Below are 24,428 nucleotides of genomic sequence, written 5' to 3' on the forward strand. Positions count from 1 at the left end.
AGGTAACGCACACACAGTACCTCTTAGTTAGACCTTCCGCAAATGGGAGGTGGTGTTACTGCTTTGAAACTTTTCCTTTCCTTCTTCTGCTCCCCTCTCTTCTTGTTGAATTGTTTTCAGAATCTTTCCCTTTTCTCCAATATTTTTGAAGAAAATTTAATTTGAAGAAAATTATAACCTCACACCCCTTAGCCAGCTCCTGTCTGGCTCCCTAGGCAATTGAAGGGCCTTGAATGCTTTAACTGTGCTGGCATCGCTCCCTTTTGGAAGTAGGGAGGTAGGGAGGTGCCTTTGGGCATCACCTGTAATGCCCGGTGTCTGTCCCTACAGCTGTCATAGTGATACCTCCCTCCGTGGTGCTGACCCTCTAAGTGTGCAGGGCATTTTCACACATATCATCTCAACAGGCTCCCCACAGTTTTGGGAGCTGGGTCTTTTACCTCAGAGATCTGGAGATTGTCTTCAGTTTACAGGGGTGTGTGTGTGTGTGCGCGCGCGCGTGCGTGCGTGTATGTGCATGTGTGAGCTCGAAGGATTGCTTCTTTTCTTTTAACACAAAAAGCTAAAGTTTCAAAGCAGGTGGGGTGTGGGTTAAACACTGTTCTAAATGGCAGGCCTGCTGTTCATGGGGAAGGAAAGTGGCCTGAAAGTTTAAAAATAACCTGAACAGGATAGACTCCTGTGAGTTCTACAGCCCGGAGCACTGTGAGTCTGTGGGCGTCTTACCTGCTGGAGCGCAGGCAGGAAAACAAGTTGAGAGGCAGGAGGATTTAAATGTGCTGAATCCCTCAGTGGCACGCGTTGGCAGCAGCAGCATTCATTAAAGAAAAAAAGTTCCAGCCATACCGAATGATCAAGATCGATATTCCTGAATGGTAGGAACAGCGCTACCCCAGCTTTGCTGAACACGGAGCTCTGGGTAATAGCTGGGCCCGCCGTGCGGCGGACCCTCCTTCTCTGCTGCCGAACATCGTCTCCTCTCCTTTCCTCCCTTCCCTCCTTTAGTGACCCCTCCAGAGTCTGGCTGATAACTTTTCCAGGTAGCCACCTAGACTGACCCCCACCAGGGGGCTCGGGGGTTGGGGCATTTGGGGTAGCTTTGACCATTCATTGACTAATAAGCCAATGGGTTGATAAAACCATGTTCATCGTGAGCAGACTTTGCACAATAATATACACTTTGGATTTTGAGAAGTTTTGAAGAGTTTCAACAGTTTTCGAAGCAGGACTCAGTTCTCCTTGCTTGGTTCGTGCCTGAGGACGTGGCAATGCAGAAATGAGGCAGCAAGTCAGGCTGATAACACCAGCATGGATTGGAAATCAGTGCACTTGAGAGTCTGTTGTCATGGTTGGTCTACCAGTAGTCTCCTGCGAGTTAGCCGGCAGCTCTACTGCTGTCATGTTTGCAAGTGGGGCAATAAACCCAACCAGGACTGCGGTGCGAGTTCGTCTTTGTCCCACACTTGTGCTGGTGTCCTTCAGCTCTGGCTATGGTGTCTGGACATTTTCTTGCCTCTTGGAATCATAGGTTCATCATGAAATTAAGTGACTACCCAGATCTCTATTAATGGTATCAGTGAGAGGCCCTGCAGTGTGGTGGTGAAGATAACCGACTTTGGAGTCAAACAGACCTGGGGTTGACTTTCTGTGTGATGTCATTCACCACCCGTCTGACCTTAAGGGAAATTATTTAATGTCTTTCAGTTTTGCTTTTCTTGTGTGCCAAATGCAGACTGTAACAGTGCCTACCACATGGAATTATTCTGAGAAATAAGGAAAGCGAAGTGCTTAGTACAGCACGTTGTGCACAGTCTGTGTTTAACACCTGTTACAATTAACCTGGTTGCCTGTACTTTTCCTTGTAATAATTATTCTTTACTTGTTTGATACATGTCTGTTTTTCTCTTTGTTTTTTACAGTCCTCGAATTTGCCATATGAAATTATGACTTAGTGGAGAACGGATATTATTTTAACAAAGGGAAAACAGCATAATAGGAAGCTTTGGGTGATTATATTAATACATGACCACTTTACAGCCGGCAGAATTTCTTTGGAGAATGTGGATGAGTGATGGAGTGATTATGTGAAAAAGCCAAACAAAAACAAGAAGGGGAAGGGCTGTATCCTGAGTGTGACTGTGTGTGTGTGGAGAAGGGACTGGCTTGTTAAGGGCTTTAGTATTTCACAGATTCTCTCTTTGGATTGAGAATTACATTCCTACTTTTCCCATTTTTAAATGGCACCTTGGGAATATTTAGAAATCTTCAAAAGAGCTTGTAATTCTTCACCTTTGAATGTACTGAGTTAAGCCTGTCTGAAAGCTCCCAACAGCTTAGGAAGATTCCTTGTATATGTTTGTACACTTGACTGGCAGAACGTGAGATCAGATCAGAAGCTAGAGTGTGTCTGCGTACAGTCAAAAGTGTCTGTGTCTCTTTCCCGTGTAATTCTTCACAAGGGAAAGAGGCATGAGGGTGACATTTGCCTTTTTTGCAGAGAGAAGAGATAGAACCGATTAAGACGGGAGTTGGTTTTTTTTTAAAGCAGAATTTTATTCTATGTTTCATTTTCTGTGGAAAGGGATCTGAAAGTATTCTCTATGCAGGGATTGGAATGTCTCTTTTAAATAACTGATTCCCCCAACCTTAATTCAACTACGTTTTTAAAGAGCAGGCGATATTCCCCAGAGGAGAATGAACCCTATAATTTATGATGGATAAAATGAAGGTGAGGCTGTTATTATGCTGGAAAAGCTTCCCCTGAGTTAGAGTCACCTGATCTCCTCCGAGAGAGGTAAGCATCCTTTCTCACTAAGGGGAGGATGAACACTCAACCCCGAAACAGCTGGAACTTCGGACAACAGCGCGGAGACTTGGAGGCACAGCGGAATGTGGCACAGGAGAAGGGCAGCCCCTCAGATAAGGGCCAGCTACCTGGTTGATGCCAAAGCTTTTTTCACCAAAAGGAGTTGCATGAGGCTCTAACATTCATCGGTTGACTATGTATTTAGTAAAGGCCTGCTACGAGGATGACGCAATGGAGGCTCTCTGGGTAATAACAAAGGGGAAGATACGTCTTCTGCACTGGAGAAGCTTATACCACAGTGGAGGAGACAAGGTGTACCTACCTGAAAAATTAAAGAGGTGTGTACTGGTGAGGTTACACCCGTGACAACAATGGCAGTGAGTAAACAAGGTGCTATGTATGAGCGATCCAAAATTTCTGTGAGTTTTTAGGAGGTAGCAATCAAAGTCGGAGTTGGAGAGGCTACAGAAGGCTTCATGGAGGAGGCAGAACTGAAGGGACCCACACCCCTTGAGGGATACCAGGAACTGGAGCAGCAGAAAAGAGGAAGACTGTGCTAGGTTCAGTCTGAAGCAGGAGCTGTGAGCAGGAGTTTGGAGGCAGGTGTGGGTCTGATGTGTTCTAACTATGTTAATACTACAGTACACGGGAAGGTGGTGTTGGAGAGGGAGGTTGAATTCAGATTGTCTTGAATTGTCAGGCTGAGGAGTCTGGCCATGTTTTAGGCTGCGAGGAGCCACTGAAGTTAAGTGATTGGTTGGGAGGATGATGTCACCTGGATAGAAGGTGGAAGGTTTGGAGGGGGAGCCTGCTTTGAAGGAATTAGAATGAATTCACTTTTTTAGAAGTTGAAGAAAAGTAAGTTTACAGTGTTGTGTCAACTTCTGGTGTACAGCATAACGTTTCAGTCATACATATACATACATATATTCCTTTTCATATTCTTTTTCACTATAGGTTACTACAAGATATTGAATATAGTTCCCTGTGCTATACAGTAGAAACTTGTTGCTTATCAGTTTTATATATAGTAGTCAGTAACTGCAAATCTCAAAATCACTTTTAATCTCATTGAGTTTGAGATGATGAAGAGATGCCCAGTTCTTAACTGCACATTTAGGAATGAGGTGAAAGGGTTTAGAGCCTAGATGTGGAAGTAGTGGGGATAGTTGAAACTGTGGGTAAGGACATGACCCCAAAGGGAGAGAAGTCAGAGAGAGGGTCAAGGGGCTGGGGACAGACCCCTGAGGTGCTCCCACAATAAAGGGAGTTGAGTAAGGAAAGGACCAGACAGTGAGAAACTGGGAGGTGTGGAGATTGGGATGCTAAGAGGAGGGACCTCTGGGAAGGAGGGGAGGTCAGTGGTGCCGAACCCTGCAGGACAGCCAAGGAGAAGGAGGGGAACACAGGGGCCACAGAGGGTCGGTGGGGTCTTCGTGCAATTTCTGGGGCTTGGCAGGGGCAGAGCCAGCATGGTCTGCCCGGATGCACATTTCAAAACTGGCCTTAAGTCCATATCATATGGGACTGCCTTATTCACTCTGATTATTTTATACCAGGTGGGTGTAACCAGCTGCTCGGCGTAGGAGAGAGTGGGAGAGAAAGGGTGTGGTGATGGACAGGTGGTGGCTTAATCTGCAGATGATTCCAACCCAGAGTCCTGCGAGAGGCAAGCCTGGTGGGCGGGGTGGGAGCGAGTTCTCTTCCCTGGGCCAGCAGGGTTCCTCCAGTCTCTCTTTGGATGTGTGCTGCTTTTCCTGCTTCGCTGCAGGGTGAAATATAGGGGGAGAGTGGATGGAGACCGGCAAGTAAGTGCAGGATGCCGCCGGGCACTGCCTCTCCGCCCTGGCACCTGACGCCCGGCCTGACACGTGGAAGGTGCTCATTCTATGTTTACTGAATGAATGAATCAGCCGGAGCCCACCTAGGCTGAGCAAGCTTTGCAATGTGTGGGCTGTGTTTTGTTTTCTGAGTCAAGAGGCCAAGCGGGTGGCTGGATGGGCGTATTTCCGTCAGTTGTTCTTACCCTCAGACTGCGATGCTCTGTGGAGCCGGCCTTGGCTGGGCAGCAGGGCTGGCCCCGGGGGTGGGAGCTGAGATACACGGCGATGGGGCGGGGCGCCTTTGCCGTCCAGGGCTGGACACTGACCCCCCAAACTGACTTTCCCAGTAGGAGTTAATGTCTATTCAGTTCAACACATCTGACTTTTGTCCAGGCTGAAAAGTGACCTCATCTTATGGAAAACAAGGGATCGAAGTGGTATTGCTAGGAACTTTGTGATCCTGGATATACTGAGAGAAAATTAAAATGTCGAGTGGTTGGTTAATTCATTCACTGCCTTTCATACCCTTTGAGCCCAGACACTCCTGTGCTTCAGTGCTTCTCCAGGCCTCCAGCTCCGTGTCTTCAAAGAGACCCCACTGGTTCTTCTCTTTCCTGGGGAAGGGGACAGGACCATCTTGGTCTGTGGCTCCTCCCCCCGCCCCGCCCCTCCCCACGTGCGCTCTCCGGGTTCACACCGCTTTGTGCCTCGTGTTAGGGGTCTTCATGAGGGGGTCCTTCCCTTTCTCTTAAACTGTAAGCACTTAGAGGCCGTGACTGTGTCTGATTTATCCTTGAGCCTCAGAATCCTGGAGAGCAATGCCTGGCACGTTAAAAGGGGTCAATGAGTATTTGTTAAATGGGTTTATGAACTGATGACTAAGTAAACCAGCACGTCTCTCCTAGACATCAGAGCCTTTGAGTTCTTCAGACTCTGGTTTCAAATATTTTGCTTTTTCTTTTGCGTTAAATGGGCTTATTTTATATATTTTTCAATTTAATTTAATTTTTTTACTGAAGTGTAGTTGATTTACAATGTTAGTTTCAGGTGTACAGCAAAATGATTCAGTTATACATATACATACATATTTATATTTTCAGATTTTTTCATTATATATATATTTTTCATTATACGTTATTACAAGAAATTGAATATAGTTTCCTGTTGAATATTTTGCTTTCTTTTTCCTCATTATCTTTCTGACCAAGTCTCAGGCACTTACATTTCTCTGCTCTTCTGTCCATCCTGCACACACCGCAGCCAGCCCTGGGCTGCACGTCTGAAGTCTGCTTTCAGAAGCAGAAAGCTGTCAGATATGCAGTGTTTACCTGTGTTACCGTGGTCACAGCTATCATCACTGAAATGTGTTGAAGAAACACTTATGTGGCACTTACTGTATTCCAGGTACTGTTCTAAGAGCTTGACACATATTAACTGACTTAATCTTCACAACAGCCCTGTGGGACAGGTGGAATGCATTCTTAGAAATTTAACCCTCTGGGAGTCTCTCTGGCTCAAGGTCATGGCTTACTTCTCCAAAGTCCAAGATCTTGCCTATGAACAGACTCTTAAACAAGGAAAACATTGCTTGGACATGCAGTATGTAAAGAGTGGCCACACATTGTAAAGAATCCTGACATTAATATCAGGAGATGCAGCTCTGCTGTTTCCTAGTTCTGTGCACTTGGACAAGTCCCTGAACCTCTGAGCCTCAGATAATAGAATGTGTCTCCCAGTCCTGCAGTGAAGATGCAGTGAGGTAACATTACCACGGTTGGCTCCCGGGAAGTATTGAGTTGTCAGAAATGAATGGTTTTTAAAACTTTTTTTTTTTAAGCAAAATTTGCACATCTGTGGTTGGAGCTGTGGGGTTTCTCAGGCAGAGGTTTGAGAAATGCTGGTTCTAGGGACAGATATTACATAAGGACGTGAAGTTCTGTTTTCATCCAAATCAGGGCTGTAAGGTATTGAGGAAGCCACCAGACTCCCAAGACGTCTGCATTGCCATAATGCTCCTCTGCTCTGCTATGAATTTGCACGTGGTCTCCTGCCAACTTTTTCCTTAAAACCCACTCCCAATTTCTCTCTGCATTATGTTCCTTAGAGCACTGCTTTGCATAAGAGTCTATTTCCTGGGAAAGCTCAACAGGGGGGAAAAAAGAACAAAAGGGGCTCTGATCGCTTAAGTTGAGTGGAACTGGCAGGGTAGGGGGAGATGAGGGAGTGGAGCGCCCTCTTTTGGATGAGGCTATGTTTGAAGGCTCCTCAGTGATGGGCTGAATTCTCCTCTGACGATGGCCCAAGGCCTGACAGATTAGGGAAGAGCTTTATGAATGAGGTGAATAGGCTAAGTGCTTCTCCATCCTTGCCACTCACATCTCTCCATTTTGGTACAAACTCCCATGGCCTGCCTGGTCCCGGGGAGTGTGGCCACCTTGTTTCCCTCCGTTCCCAGAGGATGCTGGAGGGCCTTTCGGCCAGTTGCCTCCTCTCCTGCCTGCTTGCGCTGTGGATGTTAAACTGGAGTAGAGGGGCTATGGCATGAAAGCTTTGAAAGTGAACTATCTGCATGGGGTTCCTACTCTAGGAGTTTTCCCCTTGCTTCCTCAGATCCTTTTGGGTTTCTAGTTTGCAGGTCACTGCTAGCAGGAAAACATGTAGAGCATTGTGTGCGTGTATATGTGTGTGTGGTGACCATGTACCCATGTGTGCCTAGTGTGTGGGGCTGCACGTTACTATAAGATGGATGGTTGCATTGTTGGTGAAATTTTGGACTTGGGCCTCAGCAAAGTACCATAGGGGACTAGAGGGCTGATGACAAGAGGTCACCTCTTTAGGAATGTCTAGGCTCTCAGATGTGCCTGAGGTGCTGGGCTGCCAAGTACCCAAGCTCACAGCGATGTGCTCACAAATGACCAGTAGATGGCGTTCTAACAACACGAAACTATGACCACTGTCCCTTGTGGGCTGGAAGGGACATGGAAAGGATTTTAGGAAACTGACTTCCAATCAGTTATGACCAATTGCTGATTTTCTCCATTTCCATTTGCGGATCTTTAAGAGGACAGTGGAACTAGGGACACGGGAAGGAGAATGCCAAGTTCCATTAAGAGGAGGACTACGGCAATGACGAGACTAATCTCAGGTTTTTTCCTGAGGATCCTCTAGGGATCTTGAGGACAGTAGATGGGTTCCTAGTTCAGCATCCTCCCAGTGTGGTTCCAGGAGCATGTGGTCACTGATCAAATTCAACTTGAGGATGGTAAGCAGAGCATTCCCATAGGCTTAGCATGATTGTATAGTTTCCTCTCGACGATGGGACAGTTTGGGCACTATTACTACCCAGAAGAAATTGGCCTGAGTATTAGAAAGAGCCAACCAGTGAAAGGCAGATCTATTAAGAAGCCCCAAATCTGCCATTTGTTGGATGTGGGCAAAGTACTTAACATTTCTGAAGCTCCAATTTGTCCACCAAATTGTGGTCATAATACATATGTGGCCAGGCTGACCTCAGAGGTTTAGAGTGAGGTTTATGTAAACTGAAAACTAGGAAACACACAGTCATTGAAATTGTAGCCCTCTGGGGACTGGGAGTAGGGGGGAATTGGAGAACATGAATGAAGTTCACAGATCTCAAAGGTCTCGGGAGCTGTGACAGCGAGGTGGGGGTGAATATGAGAGTGTGCCTTTCTCCCAGCATTACTGCCCCGGGCCAAGTTCATTCCCAAAGCTGTTTATGCTGTCATGTTTGCCTCTGTCCTGGACTGTACCCTCCAGGAATTCTCAGCTTACAACTTCCCTCCAGAGGTGCTCACACTTCCCAGCACACTGTACATTATCCCCAACACAGGCATTTGTGACCCCTGCCTCCTCATAAGGCAGGAAGGTAAGCCTTGACTCCAGTGGATCCTCACATTTCCATGTATAACATCCTGTCTCGAGGGTTCTAGGTATCTGAAGAATTACAGCAGCTGCAGAGAACACAGGACACTGTAGAGAGCAAAGGGAATTTGTACCAGATCTCTGCTGAGTGGGTGACATTGAAGAAAACAAGTCAAGGGTTCCTGATCTTCCAAAAACCTCTTCCAGGAGGTAAAAGGTTGGTCATCCCTGCTTGCTCTGAGTATGAACAAGCAGGGCCACCACCCTCTAGCCCGTTAAGACCAGGACACAAAGGAAAGGGGTGAAGTTCCAGCAGAAGAATGAGGTCCATCAGGCATTCCAGCCAGTAAAGTTATAGATCTAATTCAGTCTAGGAAGTGGATACATAATTTTTGTCATCACCTGTGTTGTTCATTATTGTGTCCTCAGATCCTAAAACAGTGCCTGGTGCTCAGAAATATCTGTCAAATGATTTGAATGAATTTTGTGCTGTGTGTTATGGTCCTACCTCTGAAAGCATGGATTTGATCATTTCTGAAAGTCTTTTCTAATCCTATCTACTTTACAGGAATACTAAGACAGCCACTTGTGACTGGTTCTAAATGGCTGCCAGGCTGATGGGACCTCAGGGTTCATAGTACCACCTTCCCTTTCACTCTGACTAGGGATTCAGGCAGAAAGGACCCTCCAGTTAAGGGAGGCAGAAGGACAGAGTAAGGCTGGAATATGAAATCAAAATGCTAATTAGAGCTGACTCACCTCAAATAGTCATTTGGCTGAAAATGGACTCCCCTGAATGGAAAGTTCAACATTCCACACCCAAGGGCGGCATTGCCTGCTGGGGGTGGATGTGTTGGGACCATTCCTTTGGTTTTCCAGCACCAGAGACCTTCCCTTCATACATACACCTCACACAGCAGCCCCGTGTCAGCGCTCACATGGCCTTGCCCACACACAGTCACATCCACGGAGGAACGCACGAGCCTCTCACTCAGACGTCACATCAGTTCCCTTCTCACCAGTTTCTCTGGTGCAGAGACACTGCCTTTCACACGCGCGAGGCCACACTCACCCCTGATTTCCAATCTCTGGTCAATCTCTTTGTTTCCTTTCTCTGCCCCCAGGCTGCGTTTCTCCTGTTGCTCAGGTGGGAAGGATTTGGGTAGGACTTTGAGTTCAGGCCAAAGCAGGGGGCAGCTGATAACCTGTCTTCAGTTCAAACCTCTGCTCCACCTGTGGGGAATGGCTTGGTTGCTAAACCCAGAGGAGTCCACCTTTCCCAGTTCTGCAGCTCAGATACGAATTGTTTTTTCCTTCACTAATGGGGTAGGTTTGAAGAAGTCAGTGGAGCTGACTTGAAGATAAGTTAGGGGTTGGAGGATCTCCTGGATTGTTAAGATTTTGAGAAGGGTAGTTTTAGCCAAGAACTCATCATCTAGGGCCCCAGTATTTATACCACCCTTCCGGAAAAGGACGCGCGCAAGGCTCTGCTAAAGCAGAACCCAAAAGGCCGCCCCAGATCTTATTTGGAGAAAGAAGGCAGAAGCTCCCGCCGGAGCTGGCTCCAGTGCCAGGCGCGGAGCCCCCAGAGGTCCTAGCGTCCCTCACTGGGCCTCCAGGCTGTTAAGTGGGGACATGGGCAGAAGAGGGTGCTGCCTTCTCCGCGTAAATCGTGAGGAGGCGCTCTCGGAACCTGCGAGGTGCGGAGGAGCGGCAACCGTGCCCTGGCCCAAGGCGCGCAGAGCGCAAAGGCTTGGACTCCCCGCTAGGGCGGCGGCGCGCCGGGCACCGCTCGGGGTCCAGCCCTGGCAGGCGCCACTCGGAGAGGACGGAAGGCGCGAGAACGTGCGCGCTTGCGTGTGCGCCCCCGCCGGGCCTCGGATCCCAGGCGGAGACTCCGCCGCGCCGCCAGCTGTGCCTGCTTCTCTTCTCTTCGCATTAGTTAGGATAAAGCGGCTCCTGCCTGGATCTTTGCAGAGGTGGCCCCTACCCTCTGGTTACCTCAGTCAATAAGCCAAACCAGCCTCGCGTCCCAGGAACCTCCTGCCGCGGTTGGCCGGGGTCCTTCCGGCTGCATCCCGCCCCGCCCATCCCCGCCGGCCCCGCCCCCGCCTCGCCTGGCACTCCAGTGCGCGCCTCGCTGCGCCTCTGCGCTCCGCTAGTTCTGCCCCTCCTCGCCTTCCCCCTCTCCTTCCTCATCTTCTCTGCTCCACGGAGAGGGGCTGCCAGGGTGGAAGAGGAAGACAGTCATTAGTGAGCAAGTTCGGTCCTTGGATCTAACTCCCGTGCCAGGCCACCGCTGGCCTCGACTGCAACCTGTTCCTCCCTCGCCCAGGCGCTCGCCCGCCCGCTCCCGCCCTCTCCCCGGCGCAGCCGCGGATCGCTGTTGCATGCTGATCCGGGGAGGCGGTGGCGGCGGCGGCGGCGGCGGCGGCGGCGGCGGCGAGCGCTCCGGGCGGATGCTGGCACTCGGGTTTCGCTGCTCTCTGGATGCTGCTCAACTTCTCTCCCAAGCGCAGAAGCTTTGAAGTCATTTGTTCCTCTCCGGTTGGATCGACTTATTATTTTGATATTTTGGGCGTTGCGGTTTACGCAGGAACCTCAATACTGCTCTCCCCCCTCCCTCCCCCTCTCTCTACCAACCTTTGGATGCGTCTCTGCTGGCAGATTTAAAGACCCAAGTCTTGGCTGTGGAATTTCTTAGATGGACTTGCAAGGGTTGGCGTTATAAAGCATGTCACCATAACCTCGTCTTTGTCTTTTTTTTTTTTGAAAAGTTCTTTTGTTTTCATTTTCCCCTCCCCCCACCAATAAATTACCAAACTGTTAACCTAGCGGGCCGGTGGCTGCCTCTCTCCCAGAACTAGGTGGTGCGTCTGCCAGAAAAGGAGCTATGTTTGAAGAGCAGCCTACTCCACCCCTCTCCTCTCCAGTCCCTGAACGCCACCACACACTGGCATTTTGAAAAAAAAAATTACCTCCAGAAACTGAGCACCCCCAAGCCCTACCCCCTTTTTTTTCCTCCTTGAGGAATGGAGCTTCGCAGAGGTTGTATTTAGATTCAACAGTTCAGAGCGGCGGGGTTGCTGCTGCCGCCTCTCCGAAGAGCTCGCGAGGCTCTCCGGAGGCGGTGGTCCCCGTGCCCGTCTGGATGCGGCTCTGAGTCTCCGTGTGTCTTTCTGCTTGTTGCGGGTGTTCGGCCACGATCACCTTTGTGTGTCTTCTGTCTGTTTAAACTTCAGGATGGCTCGCTTCGGGGAGGCAGTGGTCGCCAGGCCAGGGTCGGGCGATGGAGACTCGGACCAGAGCAGGAACCGGCAAGGAACCCCCGTGCCGGCCTCCGGGCCAGCGGCCGCCTACAAGCAGTCGAAAGCGCAGAGGGCGCGGACTATGGCTTTGTACAACCCTATTCCCGTCCGGCAGAACTGTTTCACCGTCAACAGATCCCTGTTCATCTTCGGAGAAGATAACATTGTCAGGAAATACGCCAAGAAGCTCATCGATTGGCCATATCCTTTCTTGCCCACCATAACTCCCCTCTCCCCCTTTACATTTCTTCCGGTAAGAGGGGAAACCTAGCATGGAATTTACCCCCATCCCCTCCCTGGTGCCGATTTGCCCCTTTGCTGAAGTGCACTCTATACTTTGGTGCATCTAAGAGGCAAGCTTGGTGCGGTACAGACCGGTGCGGGCACTAGTGTTTTTCAAGGTAAGACTTGTGATTTTTAAAATTTTTCCTACATGGAACTCTCCAACATCCCTGGGTGCCTGGTGTTGCGGTGTCTGCCCCTTTCCCAGCTGGGCTTTATTTGATTCCTGGCCCCCTAGTCCCTTCCCAGCTGCACTCCACATAGAACAGGTTGCCCCTAATCTCAGGGTTTTCTTTCATACTCAATCCTTCCTCCTCTTCCCTCCCTTTAAGCCATCCCCTTTGCCCCCATCCCCACCAGCTGGGGAGAAACCTACACTATCCGGCTGTAGGAAAGTCAAGGCTCCATGAGGGGATTTATCAGTTCAGAGGCTTCAAGAGCTATGAGCCAAAAACCCTGTAGGCAAATTGACAGATGGGTGAATAACACAGGCATTTGGCTTGGGACCCAGCTTACTCTGGGGACTGAGTTTAAGTTCCACTGAAAGTGAAGTGAATGAGTGTGTCAGGGGAGGCAGTCTCTAATGACACAGCCCAGACAGCTCAGAGTTGGGCTTCTCTTCTCAGCCACAAAAGAGCAGCTCAGTAGGGCCCATCCTTTCCTTAGTCCTCAGTTGGGTACTCCTGCCTCTTAATGCTTGGTCAGCTGGGTGCTCTCCCAGTACCCAGGATCCAGGCAGATATGCTGGGCCTGAATTCCTCAGAGGAGGGCTGCATCAGCTGAGCCCAGAGGTGTGCAAGCAATCTGTCTCCCCCTAGCTCCAAAGGAACTGCTCTCCACAGGGAGCTGGTGGGGGCGACTCTGATGGTGGCGGTGGTGTCAGGGTGAACGGGCATAGAAGGAGCTTCCTTGCAGGTTTAATGAAGTGAGTGCATCAAATGCTGGTTGACGATTTGGCAGCGCACTGCCTCGTTCTTCACTAAGAATATGGACCTCTGGCAAGGTTTTTAGGAATTGGGGGTTGCTGGATGGTGAGGGGGATGCGTAGGGAGCAAGTCCGTGGGATGGTGTTAAATATGGGGGTAGGCTTGGAGACATGGGACTTTGATGATTGTGGAGAGAGATTTCTTGGGAGAGATGCACCTGCAAAAGAGGCCCCTCCTCTCTAGCCTCCCTCCTCCCCACCCCCATCCTCCAGGTGTGCAGCAGGGAGACAGCTAGAGCCACTTTCTGTCTCTAGTATCAGTGAGGCATGAGGCTCAATCCCCTCAGAGCCTGGGCATCTCCCTGCTGCCCCCACCCCAGTCTCTGGCCTTCCCCCTCCTTCCTCCCTAGTTCCCTGCCTCAGCAGCACAGCGATTGGCTGGCGCGTGGTGCTTCTAGGCAGCACCCCTCATTAGAAACGGAGGAGCATCTCTAAGCAGATATTCTTCCTGCTGCTGCTCGCGTCCTCCCACAACCACCCCTGGCAGGGCTTCCTCTCTCCTCCTCCCTGCACTCCCCTCCCCATTCCACCCCCACAGAGTGATCCTGGGACCAAACTGTGCCTGAGTTAAACCTATCTGGGATGAGGGGCACTGGGGAGGGGGAAGCGTCCAGTCCCTGCAGTCCGGCCCGCCGGTGCGCCGCACAGAGCGGCAGCTCTCATTGTGTTGCGTGCTGCGGCTGCGAACGCTTCTCTAGTCAGGTCCCTACCGATTTTCCCAGCAGGCACCACCCCCCCGCCCGCCCACTCACCCACCTTCCACAATTTCTCTAATTTCCCACCCACCAGGTGCTGCTTTACGGTCCCCTCTCTTAGGGGCGTGTTTACCCAGACAGGCGTCCTCCCATTTCCTGGTGGTAGACAAAGCCGCCCAGCCGCCCTGCGGGTGGCAAAATGTGCCCGCAGCCATCGATGGCACCTCGGACAGCGCCACCGAAACTCCCCGGCGGCCAGGGCTCCACCGAAACCCGCTTTCAGCACCTCGGGCACTTCCGGCCGGGCCCAGGCTCGCGGGCGGGGAAATTAAGCACGTTTCCTACACCACGCGGTCGCCGCTTTTCACCACGTTTTCTCTTCCGCTGCAAGGACACCGCCTTTCTGGCCGGCGTTGCGAGCGGCGCACGGTGCGCCCGTAGGGGTTCGCTGCGCTCTTTTCTTGTCTTGGGGCAGAATGCACCAAAGAGAGAGACCAGGGACTTGATTTCAGCATCCTACTCAGTTCCTTGGCCGTGAGCCCCGTCCCAGGGGTCTCTTCATCCCCACAGTTGGAAGTTTCGCAGTGGTTCTACAGCATGAAGGCTGTTTGTAACCGTGTTCCGAGAACATCTGCTAAGGTGTATAGAGGAGTCCTGTTGGCAAATTAGAAACACCCCACGTTTGCTTTTTATTCCTGGCTGTACAACGTGGTTGACTAATATGTGTCCCCTCTGGCGGTGACCGTGGGGAAACATTGCGCTTCTGTATACAGGTTCGGCGTTCTCTCTGATACCGCAACTAATTTACTTTCTAATTCTTTTCTGGAATTACCTTGCTTTTTCTTACTGGGAGTCAGTGTGAGTAGTGTTTACCAGTAAAGCTTTGGAGCTCTGCTGTCTGGGCTCAACTCTCAGTTCCCTCACCAGCTCTGTGACCTTGAAAAGTTACTTCATTTCTCTGACTCAGTTTCCTGATCTGTAAAATGAGGATGATAATAATGCGTTACCGGGAGAATTAAATGAGTTAATGTATGTCAGGTTCCTGGAAAACTGCCTAATTACCCAGTAAAAACTAGCTATCATTACTAATAGAGTCCTTCAGTAATTTCGGCATAACTGAGAGGGATCTTAGTTCTAGGTGAACTAAATCTCCTAGGTTTTTGCCTCCCAAAGACAGCAAAGAGCAACATCTTCATCACCTGGGGGCTTGTTAAAAACTCAGAATCCCAGCTGCAGAGAAGAAACTAGTGGTTCCTGCAGTGGGGGGAGGGGCAGAATAGGTGAGGGTGATTAAGAGGGACAAACTAGCAGTTATAAAATAAGTGAGTCTCAGATATGTGATGTACAACACAGGGAATATACTCTATATTTTATAATAACTTGGTAGGGTGTCTAATCTATAAAAAATATTGACTCACTTTGTTGCACACCTGAAACTAATATTGTAAATCTACTTCAATTAGAAGCAATTCAGAATCCCGAGCCACACCTCAGATTTACTGAATCAGAATCTGCATTATAGCACAATGCTCAGGTGACTAGCATGCACGTTGAAGTTTGGGAAGTACTTCTATGCTCTGTGTAAGGGCCAGCTTTTCACAGAAAGGAAGGTTGTTCAGAACACATGTAAAGACCTGCTTTGAACTGTTGTTTTCACATACAACGTGCTTGAGGATTTTGATTATTTGTGTAGCACACTTTTTGAGACATTGGCATCTCTTCCTGGCTGCAGAATGGCATGTAGAACTAGGTGGATAACGTGCACTTCTGTGTGCCGTGTTAGTGGCTTCTTAACACGGAATGTTACTGATCTTTAATCAGATTGGCCTGAAAACAGATGAGTTAAATAAATAAGGGATGATTTAATTTATACTTGTAGGACTCTGACTTGGGCTGGGGGGCTGGTGGTAACCTTATCCAGTTGTTAATGGGGAAGGTCTTGTTCTTACAGGAAGAAGTGCCTAAGATAACCCAGGTTTGGCATGAAGGATGGTGGAAGTGAACAGCCCACTCTGAATGTGTTTCATTTTTCTTGGAAGCTGCATCTGTGTAGGGAGATAATTTTATTTTCTTATGGCTCTCTTCTGCAGTGGATACCATAACCTTTTTGAAAATGCTGATCTGATTTAAAATGTAGTATTACATTTTATATGATTCCTCCTTTCTTGCCCATCTAATAGATCTAACAAAAGGGCTTCTCTTTTTCTCAGGGAACTGGCTGTTCTGAATGTCATCCCAGGTTCACTGTGCCGTACTTAGCAGCTCTAATCCTTCTGTGCCTAGGGCCAGTGGCTCTGTGGACCTATAGGGTCTCTGGCATGGCTTGTGAGTTGCCCACTGCATGTTTGCACTTTTCCAAGTTAGAGGATAAAGAAAGAAATGGCCTGTCTGACTTGGAGACTCTGCTGTTGATGGGCAGTGGGAGGTTTCTGCCCCGCTGATGGTGTGGGTCATCTCAGCAGGGGACCACATGTTTCATGTGGAATCATTAGGGTCTAAAGTAGGATGATCAAATGTGTTTGTAGCCACGGAGCTGATGAAGCCCGTTATAATGAACCTGTGGATATTCATTTTTGATTTCTTGTTGCAGAGAATTTCATTTTAGCCACAGAGGACTCCGGCTCTGAGTCAGAGGTTATATGGAGAATTTCCCGCTGTAAATTGTCCATTAGTTTTTGGAGGATTTTGGTGAAGATTACTGAAAGCTTTAGTTCCCAAATCTCCCATTGTGGTGTATACTTTTCTCCTGCTTTGGTTGCCCGTAAATATATTGTACCTTGCAAGATAGTAGACTGTAGTCCTGGCAAGAATTTCAGGTTTGATGTAACTCTAATGGCTCATGAGTCAGAGCACCTTGATTAGGGCGAGGGTGGCTGCTAACAAGGATGGGATCTGTGATTATATCCTGTGATCAGATAATGCAGAAAGCCTTCACATCTTCTGTGTACCTAGGCATGGATTCAGTGAAACGGATAGTGATTGTAACTGGCACTGGGGCTGCAGGATAGAGGTGTTCATTTTCTGAGGCTCCCAGGACAGTCTCCACATTATCTAGTGGCTTTGCCCTTAAAATCAGGCATGGGCAGTGGTTCCTCTAGAAACCAGGCTGTGACTTGTCATAGGGAACAGTTGTAATTGGGCTGCAGCCTGGAAAGTGAGTTGGAGTGAAGGAGTTTGATAGAAATGGAATGACTTGAGGATGGCGACCAAAATATCTTGGATGTGATCGTTTTGTCTGTTGGTTTACATGCCATTATTTCTCCTCTTTCCTCCACTTGATTTCTCTGCACTAGGTGCAGTGCACACCATGAATTAGGAGGAGGAGGAGGAGAAAAATAACGAGAACAGGACTTCTTTTTATCTTCTTCTGAAAGATCCAGCCTCTGTGATTAGTAGCTCCATCCAAAATTGCTTATCTCTTTTTAGCTGCTGCTGTACAAAATGTAGGTGTTTTTTTTCCCCTCAAACTCTACTGCATTTCCCCCTTTGTATAGGAACATCTGGTTTCTTTCCATCTTCATATTCTTAGTTAAAATAAAACCGAGTCAAGATGTGCTAGGCTATCAGAACTCTCGCAGACTTTCTGGCTCTGTGTGTTCCATCCGCGCATCAGCTGCCTCCCTCTTGTCATCTGCAGGGCTGCCGGGAAGCCGCAGCTCCCCAAGCCCAGGCGTGTGGTCCAGCCCATCAGAGGCAACTCTGCTGTTCTAATTTGGCTTATCACTGACCACAAAGACATGAAAGGGGGCCCCTACCCATGACTGTAATTAATACGCTTTTATTCAAAGAGAGAGAGAGACCAGGTCCTTTTCTTCACTTTCTCTTTCTGCCCAGCCCTCTGCCCTTTTCATCTTTCTATATTTCTCCCTCTCATTTTTAGGTTCAGCCTTTGTGAATAATTCATTATATGTGTGGGTTTTTCCTAGGATTTTCAGAGAAGGAAGGTTATTCGCCTTCCTCTTGGTTCTGAGCAAGATCTCTTGCAGAGGGCCAGCTTCCCAAATCAACTTGTTCCTCCGAGTCCTCTGTGTTTTACAACGGGACTAGGACACAAGAGCAAGGTAGCTCTGGGGGTGGGGGGTGGGTCTTTTTAATGTGGTTTTTTTCCCTTGCTGTTTCTGTAACGATTGCCTCCTACCCAGTCCTGTTGCATTTGGGTGACCGATAAACGTGCAGCTACTCCCCTCCTCTGTTCAGAGAACATGGTTAACCAGAAGATAGGTCCATCCCCAAGCACCTGTCAGTCTGAATCCGCTCGTCATCCTAGGGCTTCACGCTGATAAGTGCTGAGCTGCTTAGCTAAGAAGCAGGCTTCCGTTACGTTCCCGTGTCCACTCACATAGGATTGGAGCAGGCACTGAAATCAGTGTGTCACACCCCCCACCCCCTCCGCAGCATGTAGCTTCTAAAGCCGTCCCTCTCAAAGAGGGATTGAAGTGGTGCCAGGGACCTGTATCAACACTTCTCTTCCCAAACATCCTAAACCTGCACAGAGAGGGCTGGTCTGGGCTCACCAGCCATGTTACCAGCATCTCTCTCTCTCTCTTTTTTTAATTGAAGTGTAGTTGATTTACAGTGTTGTGTTAGTTTCAGGTGTACAGCACTGTGATTCAGTTATACATATACATATATATGTTCTTTTATAGATTTTTTTCCATTATAGGTTATTGCAAGCTATTGGATATAGTCCCCTGTGCTATGCAGTGGGTCCTTGTTTATCTGTTTTATATATAGTAGTGTGTATATGTTAATCCCAAACTCCTACTGCATCTCCCCCCTCCCCCACCTTTAAGAGTGATACCAGCATCACTCGTAATTAAGGACAGAAAGTACAGCACAAAGTTTTTAGGCTCCTCCGACCTAGTGGTCTCTTATCTGTTACGCCTACTTCAGGGAGCTGTCTGTGGTGTATTTTTGCTCACCTAGCACCTCATGTATGTTTACTGAGTTTTCCATTCCCTTCATCTTTGGCTAGAAACTCTTAACCCTATTTATAAACCCCCATACCCCCATCTCTGGAAAGCAAGGAGCAGCCAGAAAGTATGTTCTTAAGAGGCAGAAATGGGCCAGATTAAGGAGAACAGCACTGAATGACTTCAAAAAGTGTCCGTTATCCAGCCCGTCGCCCACCCTGTTCCTGGCAGTGCAGTGGGTAACCCCTTAGGGGCTTTTTTCCTTAGGTATGCTGAGCTCCAAGTTTTTAGGACTGAACAGTTCCACTCTTAGCCTTCTTGATTTTTTTTTTTTTTAAAGGCCTGTAGTGGACCCGTTTGTAAAGGAGTTCATCTCAGAGGCAGGTGGATGGAGCTTGGAAATGGGACTCCAGGCTAGGCTCCTGTGGTCCAGCCAAGTGAGTGGCTTCAGGGAGGGGCCCTGCCTGGTATCTGTGCAAAGTGTGGTCTTTTTGCCTGTGGGTGGTTGATTTGAATCGCTGCGGCAACTCTGCATAATTTTGAGGCTTTTTTTTTTTTTGGCTGCATTTGGTCCTGCTGCATTTTTGCTGCATCTGTTCCCCTACATCGCTGGAGAATTTGGAAAGCCTGTTTCAGATGTATGCATTGGCTTCATAAAAGGCTTGTGTTATTAAAGCCAGAGGGTGAAGGTGGGGGTGGGGTGGGGTGGGGTGGGATGGCGTGTCTTTTTCCCTCCTCCCTTTTAGGGGAGATGAAAGGGATGTGGCCAGACAGTGTGGTAACAGGTTAGAGGGGAGCCTTAGTCAGTGTCAGGAACTGAGGTTTGCCAGGGATCAGACTCTGGTATCGTTTCCTTAGCCAAGATGTGGGGGGGCCATGCGTGGCCTCCCAGGCCCAGGGAAGAGGCTCTGCAGACCAGCCACAAAGTCAGTCCTCACAGGTTGTTTCCAGCCTTCAGCTGAGTTGTTGGTTTGCAATGTTTCAAACTTTCTGTGCCTCTTTTCTCACTTTCCACACCCTTGTCTCATGGGGCTGGTCAGAGTCAAAAAAGCATGACGTGGATTTTCACCAGTCCCTCACTAACGTCCTGGCCATTTCCAGCTTTGTGCTGTGGGGAGTGGTCTTGCTCCTGTTGTCAGGGACGTTTCTTTCCAGCAGGTGATTCCCATCAGCATCAAGGCTAATTCTGCAGGTAGTTTCTTTGTGTTGAGGGCACATGTGTGCACTCTGTTCCATCTCCTCAAACTTGAGTGTGTCTTGGGGTCTCTTGAAGGGCTTGTTAAAATACAGATTGCTGGACCTTAGTCTGGGTTTCTGACTCAGTAGGTCTGAAGTTGGGCCGGACTATTTGTATTTGTCTCAAGTTCCCAGGGAACACCGATGCTGTTGGTCTTGGAACCGTACTTTGAGAACCACTACTGTGCCTGGCGGTACCTTTAGAGGGGACCAGTCTTACAAACTCCCCATCCTACATCTCTCTTTCTCCTATAACAGCCTGAAGCCTTGCTGCTAACAGGGATTCTCTGGATTCAGGTAGTGAATCTTTGAGACTTTATCATCTTGGGAGCAGGGACATAGTAAGCTAGTATATGACATTGTTATCCTTCTGACCTTGTAACTAAGAGCAGGCTCTTCTGAGAACAGGCAAAGGCCATGCCCCATTTCATTCCAGCACCTAGCTCAATGCTGGCCCTCAGCAAGCATTCAGTGAACTGTTGTGGAAGGATCTCATTCATCAGTTACTATCGATGAATAGCAAGCATCATTGAAGTGCCTTTGATGTGTCTCGTATTGTACTGACCTGGACCTGTAGGACCAGGTGTGGCCTTCGTAGGGGGAGAGAAAGCTTCTAAGAGGTGATGAGGGCACTGGACGGCTGGCAGGGAATTGAAAGATCATTACGTGGAAATTTGGAGGTTGTAAAAGAGCTTTACCTACTTTTCAACTGTGCTAAGGATCACTCCAGCTTTTGTAATATACAGCACAGGCTGTGAAAAAGGGGCACCGTGTCTATTGTTATCTGGCATTTTGTTGTACAGAGCTCTCTGTTAATTGGCACCCAGACATCTATAGTTTAATGACAATTGAGATTTGTACTGATGGCCCCTAGGCACCGCAAAATGCTGTACTGCATTCTGAACATCGCCAACAAAGCATTCATTACGTTATGTCCAACATGGTTCGAATGGTGCGTGTACTTTATTGTATTCAGAGATTTTACAAATTAGAATCCATATTGATTATATGAAGTAGTTTTTTATCACTTTTTTTTGGTTAAATTAACCAAAGTCACCTTCTTCAGCTACAACAGATAACAGAGAAATTGCTGCATTGTTCTAGAAATGAGCTCTTTTAGTTCTAGCAACACTGTAGGACCTGGAGATAGATCCCGGTACAATGGTCAGAATGTCAGGTGGTGGTGAGGACAGAGTCATTATTTTTTAAATGGATTGATAGCTCAGCAAGCTTTAGATTTACTGGGCAAGTTCTCCGGCTGACAAGCTGGCATTGCGTCTAACTGGGTGTGCTTGGTTCTGTAGGCTCACACTGAAAGTGAACCCCCAGGATTTCCAAGACAGCCTCCAATAGGCATCTTAGCAAGAGGTTGACAGGTGGTACCTTCCCCAACTTGACTGAATTATCCAACGTTTGTGCCTTGGGCTGTTGCCACGCTCTTTTATACTCTTGTCTCCTTTTTTCTTAATCAAGGTTGGAGGATGTTTGGCTTGAAACTGTTCATTGCAGGGTGATGATCTTTAGGTGTGCAAGGCTGTGGGACTTGAGTTGGGAATGACCTGAATGGCTGTCCAGATGACATCTAGATGACTGTTCTTGAAGTTTGGGGACTACTGGAGATTCCTCCAGTACAGTGTTTGCTTGCTTTTTGTATTGGGATCACAAATCCTGTTACAATCTGAGTGATGCTATGGACCTTTCTTCCCAGAATAATACACATACAGTTTTGCATTAAATTTCCAGTGGGTCCATGGCTCACAATTTAAAAATGCTGGCTATGTTAGAAAATTCCCACATTCTGGGATGTTGGGATTCTGGGCCATCAGAAATAGGGACTCCCAACCCAACATTGCATCCCTTGGATACAGGAACTCCACGTGGAAGAGCTACAGCCACGTGTCTGTGTGCGTACATCAGCCATGCTGCCATGATAAAACACAACATTCTAATGGAAGAGCATCAGGTCGATACAGGAGTTCTTTCTGCATTACCCTGATGCATGGCCATCCAGCTTCCAGTGGCAGGGTGCTCTTCCGTCATTAGAAAACTTAAAGTGTAGAGAGTTGAACTGTTTCTCCCTATAGTTTCCACCTGTTTGGGGTCCCCCCCCTCGTTTCTGTTCTGTAAAGCAATACAGACCCAGTCTACTTCTCTGTAACGTAATGGTGCTGTGGCAGTGAGCGGTGCTGTTGGCTAGAACTTTCTGTGATGATGGATTTGTTTTTATCTGTGCTGTCCAGTACTGTAGCCACTAGCCATGTGTGGCTCTTCAGCACTGGATATGTGGCTATTGTGACTGAATGCTAAATTTTAAATTTTACTTTAATTAATTTAAGTTTAACTAGCCACACGTGGCTCATGGCTTGAGTACGGGGCAGCAGAGGTAGAGAGGTTTGATAAGGAGTTGGAAAGTCTAAGTTCCTGTCTGTGTTCTGTCATTTATTAGCTCTGTAATTGGGCGGGTTTTCCTTAGCTTGGTGTTCAGGGCTTCTGATGATTCCCTCTGCACGGGGCACCAGCCTGTCTCAACTGCTTGGATCCCCTTCTCTCCAGCTGTTCCAGGGGGCTGCTGAGGCCCGAAGGGACCATCCTCTCCCAGGTCTCTGTGCCTGTGTACTTGCTGCTCCCTCTGCCTGGAACACCTCCTCTCTCTCTTCTCGACTTCCTGGCTTTAAGACTGTACTCAGAGGTCATTTCCTCCATGAAGCCTTCCTTGATTTCTCTCAGCAGAGTAAAGCCAACTCCCTCCTCCTGGCTCCCATACAGCTCCTGGTTTATTACTTCCTTGTAACACTCACTTACCACATAGCTTTAGTATTGGTTTAAAGTTCCAACTATTTATTAGTTTTTTAATAACCATAACATAGGGTGGTGCTTGTTAACACCAGTATTTAACATTTATATTTAAATTAAAAATTTTTTTTTAGTTTTTTTTTTTTTAAGAAATGTTCTATTTTTGGCTTGACTTTAGGTTGTAGTCCATTTAAAACCTTGGATCGTTTACTATGAATTGATGGCAGAGTTGATTTTCCCTTGAACTATTCTCATTCTGTTTAATTTCTGAATGTAAGTTCAGAACTCTGTTTATTTCAAGTACATTTTCTGTCTGTGCTTTTGGTCCCACAGTCCATCCTGTAGAGCTCCTTTTCAAGTGGGGACAGGGAACAGACAGTCATTGAATATCCATAAACTTCAGACTCTACATTTAAACAAAATGACAATCCAATGAGCAACATGTTATTATCCACACTTTATATATGGGGAAACGGAGGCTAAAGATTAAGTCGCTTGCCCAAGGTCATCACCAGGGAACTTGAAGCTGGTGGTCTGTCTCCAATGCTTAGGTGGTTTCCGTTACACCTCATCTCTAGACGCTGCTGTGTAACGAGTAAGCTCTTCACTTTGAGCTCTATGTCGTCTGCAGACAGGATAGCGACGTGGTTTATGTTTTCACTCAAGTAATTGATAGAAATAATGGTTAGAATTGGGGACCTCCCTCCTGCTTACCACTGGTGCATTGGTCGGTGCTCATGAACTGTTCAGCTTTCCTCACATTTTCTGAACTGTGTTTTCGTCAGCTGATCTCTGTTTGGTCTGTAAGGATGTGGTGCAAGATATCCTTGTCGCATGCTTTGCTGAAATCAACACACACTTCTATGCCTATTTCATGTCTCTTTTAGGCTAGAATACAGCATCTTGCTACCTCCAAAGTCCACACTGGGTATTGTTTTCAGACACTCACTCTGATAATATTTTATTTCTTGACTCGACAGTAGAAGCATCAAACCCTAGAATCTCAGGAGCTGAGGGGGTGTTAGACGCCAGCTAGTCCAACGCCTTGTTGATGAAAGCGTCACCTTGGAGTTCAGGATTTACCAGTCCCTGCTTGGAGGCTTAAGTGTGGCATAGTTAAAAGCATGGCCTTTGGATTCCCATCTTGGTACCATCTCCACCACTTCCTAGCTGTGTGCCTTGGGGAGCTACTTAACCTTGCTGTGCCTCAGGTCCCCAGACTTAAGTGGAATTCAGAATTTTACCTGTGGGGGTATCTTTCAGGGTCTTTGTGATGATCAGACGAGATAACACATGTAAGATGTTAGAACAACATCCGGCACACAGTAAGCTATGAATACATCTTAGTTGTTAGTGTCTGGTTAATTTTGTCTTTTTTTAAAATTTCAGTTTTGTTTTTTTTTTAACAGAGATACTGGGGATTGAACCCAACACCCCACACATGCTAAGCACATGCTCTACCACTGAGCTACACTCTCCCCCCATGTATCTGGTTAATTTTGGATGAATCAGGATTAAATGTCTGCAGCTAAGTTTTCATCTTCCAACGGTACCATCTACTTTCTCCTGACTCTTGTCAGGCTTCTAACCTGCTCACTGCCAGAGGATGCTTATGTGACCTCCTGCTGGTTTTGTGTCCTCTCTGAGCCTCAGCGTCTTCAGGTGTGAGGTGGAAGTCACCTGCCCTGCTTTGCCTTCCTTATGG

The 24,428-nt window shown here is 48.0% G+C and overlaps 1 protein-coding gene across 1 annotated transcript in view; it reads left to right on the top strand.

The window, feature by feature from the left end:
- Positions 1–24,428, top strand: part of CACNA1E (calcium voltage-gated channel subunit alpha1 E) — a 345,741-nt gene that overhangs the window by 53,895 nt on the left and 267,418 nt on the right. The window contains exon 2 of the mRNA XM_074349901.1: positions 11,754–12,020. Coding sequence (XP_074206002.1) covers positions 11,754–12,020 — 267 coding nt within the window. The remainder of the gene's footprint in view (positions 1–11,753; positions 12,021–24,428) is intronic.

Source organism: Camelus bactrianus, chromosome 21, assembly GCF_048773025.1.
Source record: "Camelus bactrianus isolate YW-2024 breed Bactrian camel chromosome 21, ASM4877302v1, whole genome shotgun sequence".
Lineage (NCBI taxonomy): Eukaryota > Metazoa > Chordata > Mammalia > Artiodactyla > Camelidae > Camelus > Camelus bactrianus.